Source organism: Cibotium barometz, chromosome 2, assembly GCF_041138505.1.
Source record: "Cibotium barometz isolate CiBa-2024 chromosome 2, ASM4113850v1, whole genome shotgun sequence".
In the NCBI taxonomy this organism is placed as follows: domain Eukaryota; kingdom Viridiplantae; phylum Streptophyta; class Polypodiopsida; order Cyatheales; family Cibotiaceae; genus Cibotium; species Cibotium barometz.
Window position 1 is genome coordinate 70081790 of NC_141047.1, and position 11428 is coordinate 70093217.

An 11428-nucleotide genomic window follows, 5' to 3' on the forward strand; every position below is an offset into this window, starting at 1 on the left:
GGATTACATTGGAGTGTGTCAAAACTAACATGATTTCGTATTCTAAGTTTAACATGACATGACTAAAAACCATTCTCTCTAAAATGTTCACCAACATGTTTGATATCCAGTTGTTGCAAGACAGATTACATTGGAGTGTGTCAAAACTAACATGATTTCGTATTCTAAGTTTAACATGACATGACTAAAAACCATACTCTCTAAATTGACACTAACATGTTTGATATCCAGTTGTTGCAAGACGGATTACTTTGGAGTGTCTCAAAACTAACATGATTTCGTATTCTAAGTTTAACATGACATGACTAAAAACCATACTCTCTAAATTGATCACCAACATGTTTGATATCTAGTTGTTGCAAGACGGATTACATTGGAGTGTGTCAAAACTAACATGATTTCGTATTCTAAGTTTAACATGACATGACTAAAAACCATTCTCTCTAAAATGTTCACCAACATGTTTGATATCCAGTTGTTGCAAGACGGATTACATTGGAGTGTGTCAACTAACATGATTACATCAAACGTGACGAGCGTCTGCGGGTGGCTTTACTAACACCAAAATCGGGTTGCAAGTTTTCTTCTATCTCTTCAATAAAGCACAAGTTATCGCTCGTATGTGGGACATTAGGCTCTACATCTCCATTCTCTTCTGCATCATACTCATCCTGAGTAATGTCATATGTCCACTTAGGCATCTCTTCGTTGTAATCATCTGACTCAATTGACTTCACCAATTTATCATTACAATACATATACACCAACTTCTCAGCTCTATCACTCAATAAACAATTTCTGCTAATAGAATGCACATACTTGTAACTGCTCCAATTACGTTCAGAACTAGAATTTGAAGCACATTGCGCAAGCACTCTCACAGCTAAGCGTCGCAAAGTTGGAACACTTCCCCCATTCAACATCCACCATTTCCAAGCAGGCTGTTCCTTAGCAAGCTTTTGCACAAACTCCAAGGCAAATCTACCTTCTTTCAATTTATACTTGGTTAGCTCAATTACCGCTGTTGCTTGCTCATCTGAACCTTCATAAAATCGCTCCACAACATCATAGAAATCATCGATTACCTCCTCATCTAGGGCATTCACATCCATATGCCAGTATTCTGGGTCAAGACAATATGCAACACTATGCAATGGACTATGTGCTCCTACCCACCGAGCGCTTACATACTTGGCCAAGATATTTCTCCTTGCTCTGGTGAATGGAGGACTCCAATGCTTGACAACAGTTTTAGTGGGCTCCTCTGGGTTTGCGAGGCTTTCTTGAATGGACCACCACGCCATCCAAACCTTCCCGATATTTGGCAATCTAGAATCCAACTGGCGCAAAGCAAGCATAACTGGCATCATAACATGATAACAATCTGCTGCTTCCTCCCATAAACTACGATCCGATATCAAAGATCGCATGTACCTCACCTTTTCTTTAACCTTTTCGGACTGGTCAACCTCCCACTCAGAGAAGCCAGCACACACAAAGGTTTCCATGACTGCATTCCTATTTCTTAGGAGAGATTGAAGCATATAAAAATTAGTGCAAAATCTGGTTTCACAAGGCAACTTTAGCATAGTTTCCATGCGTTGACGATACATATCTAAAACACGTTGCCGTTTGAGCACAAATTTGACAATCTTACTTGCACTATCGATAATCTCCTTGAACCACTCTGTATCAGCATTTTTGTACCAATCTTGTAACACCAAGTTAAGGCTATGAGTGTTACAACCAAATGTATAGATATTGGAAAATCGAGATTCCAACATATGACCTGCTGCTCGACAATTAGCTGCATTATCCATAATCACTTGAAGTACATTTTCAGACCCAACTTGGTCGATAGCATCACCAATGATATCGGCGATAAATTGACCAGATTTAATTTCCCCGGAGCTATCAACAGCTTTGATAAAGCATTCCCCACGAGGACATACCAACATTACATTTATCAATGGACGTCTTTGGGCATTCGACCAACCATCACTGACAATTGTGCATCCAGACTGATTTGTGGTGTCAATTATGAGTCTTTGAACGCTTTCCCGTGTGTTGTCATAGCACTTGTCAAGTAATTGATTTCGCATGTGGTGATAAGTTGGTGGACAAAACCCAGGTCCATATTCTCCAATCTTCTTCCAAGCCATCTTCCATGAATCTTTCGTGACCATAGACAATGAAGAACCAGTAAAGAAGATCGCTTTCGCTAAAGCAAGTTGAGCATCCTCTAAAGCAGTGGCACGAAAGCTGTCAACTAGATTAGTTTGTCTGGTACGAGACATACCCACCTGAAACTCAGGAGATGCATCCATCGGTATTGAGACATCTGGACCTTGGGTGTCATTTTGGCAAGTAGTATGTGTTGGAGTCACTCCTTGGTTGGAGATCCCTCCACTTGATGCTGCCAAATTCGGCGATTGGTGATTTCTTGCACAGAGATTGGGCCTCTTGTTTTGTGATACTTGTTTACTTATCAAAGCTCTAAGGCGCTTTGCAGCATCATCAGCTCCTGCACCCTTGCATTTACCTCCGGGATTTTTTGTGCTAGTGCCAAGCAAATGCTCCCTTATTCTGGGAGCACCCCCAGATTTTACCAAGCCACAAAAATTACACTTCCATTCGACAAATCTAGAAAGATTGGAAGCAAATTGCCATTCAGGTCCCGGTGATTTTCCTCCGCTCCTCCTCTTGCCACTTTGAGACGCAACATTCAAAGTTTGTGCTGTCATATCTCGTTGCAAGGAAACTCCACTAGTTTCTAATGGTCTGTTGCTTCGTTGGGTTGATGTGTCGCAATTAGAAGCAACCATTGTAACACCTAAACAACAATCATGCAAGATTTGAGATCCAAAACAGCCTGAGTAAAACTAAAATATGCAATTATAAAGTCTAAAACCCACTTCTTGCCAATGCAACCGAACGTTTGGTGAGATGCATTTGAGGCAATCCATCCCTAAATAGAGATGATGTCCCGAACATCTCACCACCTATATCCTCCTCTAGAGAAGCTCCTACCCAGACCAAATGGCACTCGAGTAGACCACCCAAGAGGAGGTATTGCTAGTCGACCTAAAGAAATCAAACGTTTGGTGAGATGCATTTGAGACAATCCATCCCTAAATAGAGATGATGTCCCGAACATCTCACCACCTATATCCTCCTCTAGAGAAGCTTCTACCCAGACCAAATGGCACTCGAGTAGACCACCCAAGAGGAGGTATTGCTAGTCGACCTAAAGAAACCAAACGTTTAGTGAGATGCATTTGAGGCAATCCATCCCTAGATAGAGATGATGTCCCGAACATCTCACCACCTATACCCTCCTCTAGGGAAGCTCCTACCCAGACCAATTGGCACTCGAGTAGACCACCCAAGAGGAGACATTGCTAGTCCACGTAACAAATACGATAAACCATTTACAATCAAAATCTTATAAAATACAAAATATTATTAACAAGCTTCAAACAAAAATCCAGAATATTTATACTCACCTCTTGTGTCTTTTAGCCTGAGGTGAGCCACCCAAGTGCTTTGGTAAAGTACATTTGGAAGTGAGGGGAAACCCTTTATATAGGTCCCTCCAAAACGGCAAAGTTTTTGGCGCAAAAAAAGGCCCGCCGGGCTAGATAAGTAGCCCGCCGGGCTAAATAATGGCCCGCCGGGCCAAGCTAGTAGCCCGCCGGGAAAACCGGGATAGCAAGTTTCTCCCGGTTGTGTGAATATCTATGATATTAACAAGTGTGTGAGAGTGTTATTAACTAGTGTTATTACCACTTCGCGGTTAACGTGATCACGTGAATGAAATCCTTGTTCGACAACCTATACTTGCTCTGGTGGGCGAGGGCCCCTTAAACAATCATAACTTCATAAGAATATATCTCAACAGAAAAAACTTATTTTATGAAGAAATTTTATATGAAAAGCTTAGCCCAAATGTAGTTTTATTCAAGGTCTTCATACATTTCTACGTGTAGAAACACATGATGATAAACCTTAACTTGTCTTATTGAAGTCATCATATTTTCCAGTTTTGAACTCAATAATGAGAAAGTTGTTTTTCTTCGAAACTACATGTTCAAGTTTGTTTTTCTTCAAAACTACATGTCAAACACCAAGCAATATATCTTGAGTGTACATTTCTTAAAGTTATTCATTGTTTATGCATGCTTTGTACATATAATGGTCTTAAAGGACAATATTATAATATCACCTTAAGAAAGTGATGTACCATAATTGAGTTTTTTTTTTCCATATTTGAATCATCTATTCCATCTTTGGTTCATTGAGTGAAGTCAACAAGAACCCTACTTTGAGGCATATATTATATTAAGATGGAATTTGTGAAATATCCTTGACTATGACAACATATTGACATTAAAGAAGTTTTTAAACTTTACAAAAAGTATATTTCATATTTTTACCATAATTAATGCTAGAGGGAATGTCTTTTTTACATGTGAAGTAAAACATTATAAGATGCAAAGAGAAGTGAAAGTTTTATCTGCAGTATAGGACCATGAAGCTGAAAACGACATGCCTTACAATATTCATTTGCATTTGTATAGATGAGCACATTTGTGATGTAAACCACGCCAAGTTTTATTAAATCGTTTTGACTGAAGGTTACATCTTTCCATCTAATGTTTGCTCATCTTAAACATATATTTTTAGGCCTTCAATAATATAAAGAGAAGATATTGAAAAGCCCATAACTAAAGTAACTTTTTGCATATATGTAAAAGTCAAATGGAGGGATCTTTATATCACTGTGACGTCTCTATCTAAAGAAAAAGGGGACACTTCATTGGAATCAATACATTATAATTATACAAGCATAACCTAGATAGATTGCTTAAAAATTATTACTAGAGTTCATAGAAGACAAGAAAAAGAGTTGAACTATGGCGAATTCATACAATGGTTGTCATGGGTAAGCATAACAAAGGATTGGAGTGATTGTTTGCACGTCACATGATTGAAGTGGGTACATGTGGTGCCTCTGGGTTAGTAAAGCATGTAAAGTTCGTTGCTTGTAAGTTACACACAATGGCGATAGGGTGGTGATGTGGCATTGGACTAGAAATAGAGAATAGTAAGTCAATAATGAGCATTCAAAGCCCTTGGAGAGGGAATGGTGATGATGATATATACGCGCTATAAAAAGGACATCAAATCCTTTTAACAAGTCATGGGGGGAAATAATGTGGCCTATATAGATAGAACTTATCTAAGACTTTCCAACGCAAGGGCCTACATGACTCATTCATGTAAGACTAAGTAATTAAGATTTGAATCATGAATACATGGATAACTATACAGTGTCTAAGGAAAGGCCTACATGACTCATTCATGTAAGACTAAGTAATTAAGATTTGAATCATGAATACATGAATAACTATACAGTGTCTAAGGAAAGGCAACTATATAGTGTCTAAGGAAAGGCTTACATCCCTTGTTGGCTTTAGCATGGAGGGAATCTCCACCTTTTGGTCACGTTTTTAACCTCATAAGAAGTTTGGTCATAGAGAGTGAGCTTATGCTTAGCAAAGCTCTCGCATGTTGCCAAATCTCCATATATAATGTAAAGGAAGAGTTTCATGAAGCTGCCACGTGACAAGAATTTGGAGGTTGGGAAAGCAATTTGAAGGTTCGAGAAGAAGGCTCCTATTACTCAAGAAAATAACAAGCTGGGAATTATATACGTGCGAAGCACAGATTAGCCCACGAGTCCAATAAAAATATCAAGCTAAGTAAGAATTATATACGTGCGAAGCACGGGTTAGCGAACGAGTCGAATAAAAAATGCGATGTGGCGCACACAATTTCGTAATCTCTCAATGGTGGGGTGAATGTAATGTACTGCTAATGCTCGTGATCAATGACACGTGCACCATCAGTTTGTAGTAGATAATTTACAAACGGAAAGGCTTCTCTCCCAATGAAAGGAAATGATGACGTGGGCAGCTGGACAAGAAATGATGACGTGGCTAATGGGGGAGACGGGAGAAGGTTATTATAAAAGGTCTTCTCTGCTCTCAAGACTCCCACATGCACCAACTTGGGCAACAAGCACAAACAAAACAGTCTTCCCGCACACCATCCTCACATCAAAGCTCTCTCTTCTGTTTGCTTTAAGCATCACACCAAAACGCATAGCGAATGGGAGGCTGCTTCTCTTCTAACCCTAAACCCTACCCAGACCAGAATGCGAGGGGCTCTGCCACTGTGGCTCCTCTAGGAAAGCGCACCCAATTCGGCTATCGCACGGGCTTCCAAGACACATACAAACTCGATGGGCAACTGGGGCATGGCACATTCGGCAGGACTTACGCCGCCACACACATCGCAACAGGAGATCAAGCTGCAGTTAAATCCATCGAAAAGAGCAAGGTAAGCGCAGAAAAAGATATTAAAAAAAACGCATTTTCCAAGCACAGCAACAGGGGAAAAAAATCATTAAAAAGAAAAAAAATCGAGACTATGATAGCCATTTGGGGTTTTCTCAGGCATTACACAGACCCTTTCGGGTTTGATCAGATTCCACATGATGTCCTTTAGGGGGGGCTCTTGCAGAATTGTAAATGATCCTTGTAATATTTTTGATAAGGCTTCAGGCCCTGGTAATGTTCTTTTTGACTAAACAAGGCCTCTGTTAGGGCTTTATTGGGCTGTTGTTTCTAATTGTCTGTATGTTTTTCTTCCCCTTGAATTCGCAGATGCTCATTCCAATCTCAGTGGCAGATGTGAAGCGTGAAGTGAAGATCATGCAGGCCTTGTCCGGGCATGAAAATGTGGTGGAATTCTATGAAGCCTTTGAGGACGATGACTTTGTCTATATTGTCATGGAGTAAGTTGATAGTATGGCTTTTTAGCAAGATGACACTTCCTTGAACTCCATGTGTCATTGCTCATTTCTTCTTCCTTTGTGGACAGGCTATGCAGGGGGGGAGAGCTTCTTAAACGGATTCTTTCAAAGTAAGGCACTATTTCTCCTTCCTATTATGGAATGGTTGCATGCTCCAAGGGGTGTTTTTGGAGCAGTATATAGTTTTCAAAAAGTTTGGCACTCAATGGAGAAACTTGCTCCAACCATAATACCACTAAAGCCTCATCATGCTGCGATGTCATAATGATCAATTATTGGAAAGTGGACACGCACTTGTCTCAATGCTAAGTTGGAATGGCCAGCTGTACTCCCCCTCCCACCCCCTCAGTATTGTGTTTGCACCATGCGATTTTGCGGGTGGCCTAATCTCTTGCCCATCCATGGCTGGTGGGGTGCTTATTTTAGATTGTTTGTGCTTTCAAAATTGGTGCTGAAATAGGGACCGATTTAGTTGCCCTCTCTGCATATCTTTCTTGGATTGTCATCTGCCCAGTTTCATCTGCTCAAGGCCCATAGGCCAGTGCTTTTGTTTCAGGGTGATACATCCTTTACTCTCTAGTAGCCCCTTTTCATGATAGTACGGCTAGCAATTTGAGCCTTTCGACCTCACCCATCTAATCAGTGACCCATAGTTATGCTGTTTAATTCTCTTAATATAGAAATACTTCCAAATTGATGATAAACAGACACGCATGTAGTCCCACAGGAAGTGAAAAACATTCAGCCCTAGTGCCGAAGTCTTCACTTGGACACACTGTTTCATTAATGGAAGTGACGAACAATGCCATCAATATGTAGTTTCTATTTTCTGAAGCCAAATACATGATCTAAAATCGTCTTACACTGATTCAGATCAAATGTTGTCTTCTTAATACTATAGACCCTTTATGTACATATGTATGTATATGATTCTGCTTGATATGATAATCAGGAAGGGGGCTCGATATACTGAAAAAGATGCAGCAAAGGTAGTGAGGCAGATGTTGAATGTGGTTGCAAGCTGCCATCTTCACGGGATTGTACATCGTGATCTAAAGCCAGAAGTAGGCTTTCTGGTTTTATTGTTTTTCTAGTTAAAAGGGCTTTAGGTGTGGAATGTGTTATGATATATACCCTTTCTGATTGCTCAATTCCATGGATTTGGTTGCAGAACTTTCTGTTCAAGTCTGACAGTGACGATTCAGTGCTGAAAGCCATAGATTTTGGCTTATCCGATTACATAAAGCCAGGTATCTGTCAAAAGTCATTACTGTCTCTGTGATTGCATGTTCTGCTTCACATTGTGCAAAAAATATGGTAGTGTGGGGATCTTCAAGTGCTAAATAAGTTTGTTTGTGTGGGTTTTTTTTTTTTTTTTTGCGGGGGGGGGGGGGGGTGGTGTGCATGTTTGTGTGTAAGCGTGCACTCACTCACTTTTACAGCTACAAGTATGTTGATCCAAACGTCAACTTTATATTCTCAGAAAATTAAAGGAATCATGTATATATGTTTGTGTGTAAGCGTGCACTCACTCACTTTTACAGCTACAAGTATGTTGATCCAAACGTCAACTTTATATTCTCAGAAAATTAAAGGAATCATGTATATATGTTTGAACTGAAGGGACCACCTTTTACATGACAACAAACAGGGAAAGCTTTCGAGGATGTGGTTGGAAGTGCATTCTATTTAGCTCCTGAAGTATTGAAGAGAAGGTCAGGACCTGAATCTGATGTCTGGAGTATTGGTGTTATCACATATATACTGCTGTGTGGGAGAAGGCCATTCTTGGGGAAGACAGAAAATGGTGTTTTCCAGAAGGTTCATTTGTTTTGTGAACTTGGGTGCTTTTTTGTCATATTTCATATATTCAAAACTGCTGCTGAAACCTCTAGTATGGTTATTACTCACATTATCAACTGTGTTTCAAGCTAGTCGATAATGTTTCATAGATTCAGAACCGCTGCCAAAACCTTTAGTATGGTTACAACTCACATTATCAACTGTGTTTCAAGCTAATTGAGGAGTATTATCACTCTCTTTTCCACGTGGATTTGCACAAATTTTAAAAAAGTAAGAATGAATTTCTTTTGGTTTAGGTGTTGGAGCAGAATCCTGATTTCCATGAGAAGCCATGGCCATCTGTTAGCTCAAATGCTAAGGACTTTATAAGGAAACTCCTTGTCAAGGACCCACGTACTAGACTCACGGCTGCACAAGCTTTATGTAGGTTTCACATTTGTGCAGGATGGTTAATACTTCAAATATGACCATAGTGAAGATAAGCAGCTTTGTGTAGGTTTAATCAACAATTTAAGCCGCCATATATGCCCATGCAACTGGTGTTTTTTGATGCTCATGGAACAGCATATTCATGCAGCTCATCCGTGGGTTCGAGAAGGAGAAGCGCCTGACATTCCTCTGGACATTTCGGTTCTTTCAAGCATGCGTGAATTTGTTAAATGCAGTCGCGTCAGGAAGATTGCATTGGGGGTAACTCATTCCTTAATGTTAAAGCGAAGCATAGTCCTTCTTTGTTAAGGCACCTCTTCTTATTGCATCTTGATACCTTGTTCATGTGGTTTCTCTGCAGGCATTGGCAAGCATTCTCAATGCGGAAGAGATTGCAAATTTGCGTGATCAATTCAAGGCAATCGACACAGATAAGGATGGGGCAATCTCTCTCTCAGAAATCCGTGAGGTGCTTATTGAGAATTATATATTATATTTAGGTGTTGGGCTTTGAACTTAATCCCCCCCACCCCGGTGCGCCACCACCAAACATCTGGCAAGGGTTTTAACTTTGTCTAGGTCTAATTGCTATTCACTTATTGTACCCACAGCCTTTTGATAACATTCCTGACTGCCTACAATGCCCTTACGACAGTCATGCTCACCACTGCACTAGCATGTCATGTGGATGAATCTGTGTGTCACTAACGAAAACAATATAGCACATCAAATACTTGTTCAAGTTTTGATCTTTTTATTGTATTGTAATGTAATGTTTTCCTTTGTACTCTGCAAGCGTCCATATGACAATCTGTTGTGGTTTGTTCAGTTCATGCTAATTAGTTGTGTATCTCTTGGGCATGTTCAAGGCTCTAGCTAAAGACAAGTCATGGAATTTGCAAGAATCAAAGGTTTTGGAAATTCTATGTGCGGTATGTCTGGCAGCTTCCAAGATAACCTTCAAGGCCGTGTCTTCCTTCCTACATAATCTTGTGCAGTAAACACTGCTGCAGCCTGCATCTTAATGTTAAATATCTTATAATTTTCGGATGCAGATGGACACGAACAGAGATGGCCTCGTGGATTTTGATGAATTTGTAGCTGCTGGATTGCATGTTCATCAATTAGAGGGTCTTAACACAGACACGTGGAATGAGCAGTGCCATGCTGCTTTTGAGAAGTTGGATGTTGATAAAGATGGATATGTTACTCCTGACGAGTTGAAACTTGTAAGCATTTCTAATCAGAAGAAGAGTCGTTTCAAATGTCCCAAGTCCACTAGCATTTTTGTAGAAAGTTTGTTCATAACATTTACAGAGAGATCCCTGCCCATGCGGTGGCAGGCAGGCAGGGGCTTAGATCTCCTGTCCATGCTTCACGGGCAGTCACATGGGTCCTTCCCATATGTAACAAGCCTTAGTGTCCAACCAGCTACCTTTCTTTTACTTGTCAATTTTGGATGTTGTTGAATCACAAGTAACTTGACATCATGTTCATGGCTCCTACTTGGCAGTATACCGGCAGGATCAGTTCTGTTGCGTCGCTCATAGATGAGGCTGATATCGACAAAGATGGAAGGCTAAGCTTATTAGAGTTCCAAATGCTGCTACGAGAATCCCTGGGGCCTATACGTATATGAGGGACCAAGATATTCATGGTTCTTCCATAGTCACATTCATGTCATGCTTGCTGATTAGAAAACCTCTGTCACAAGCATTCACCCATGTGCATATCTAACTGAAATGAATCCATGCATGTATATTTTGCATAGAGTTGGTAGGATACATGACAATAGAAACCTTCCAAGTAATAGTCGGAACTTGGAAATTTATTGCGCGATGAATTCAGCTTGCTACTTGGAATAATGTGGTTTAAACATAGTGACAGGATGCCACCATAACGTACTTCTTGTCCAGTCTAGAAGGGGCATAATGCTATATTCAATGAGGAAACTTGTAAGTTAATTCATTTGCAGCGTACATGAAGATTTGATGGCTTAAAAGGGGCATTTAGCTGTACATAATTTAAAGGTTTAAGTTGTGCAATTGTGAGGTTTGCATTCCATCTGTCTCTCTTTTGAGCACATTTCATTGAACTTATGTAAAACTCATGCCTAGTTTATCGTCACATCACATAAATGGCCAATTACGATTCAGTCACCAATGGCTAACAAGGGGTAGCTGGTGTGTGTGGTTTCCTTTGATAATTTATTGTCACATCACATCAATGGCCAATTATGATTCAGTCACCAATGGCTAACTAGTTTACACAAGGAAAGGGGTAGCTTGTGTGCGTGGTTTCCTTTAATAATTTATT

The 11428-nt window shown here is 40.1% G+C and overlaps 1 protein-coding gene across 1 annotated transcript; it reads left to right on the forward strand.

Moving 5' to 3' along the window:
• The first annotated feature begins 6061 nt into the window (after nucleotides 1-6061).
• LOC147641415 (calcium-dependent protein kinase 28-like) lies at nucleotides 6062-11174 on the forward strand. Its single transcript, XM_086821187.1, has 12 exons — nucleotides 6062-6405; nucleotides 6732-6862; nucleotides 6949-6990; nucleotides 7833-7944; nucleotides 8052-8130; nucleotides 8532-8701; nucleotides 8980-9106; nucleotides 9261-9373; nucleotides 9474-9581; nucleotides 9982-10044; nucleotides 10168-10341; nucleotides 10626-11174. The coding sequence occupies exons 1-12, from the start codon at nucleotides 6175-6177 to the stop codon at nucleotides 10749-10751; spliced, it is 1476 nt and encodes a 491-aa protein (XP_086677313.1). The 5' UTR covers nucleotides 6062-6174; the 3' UTR covers nucleotides 10752-11174.
• The last annotated feature ends 254 nt before the right edge of the window (nucleotides 11175-11428 follow it).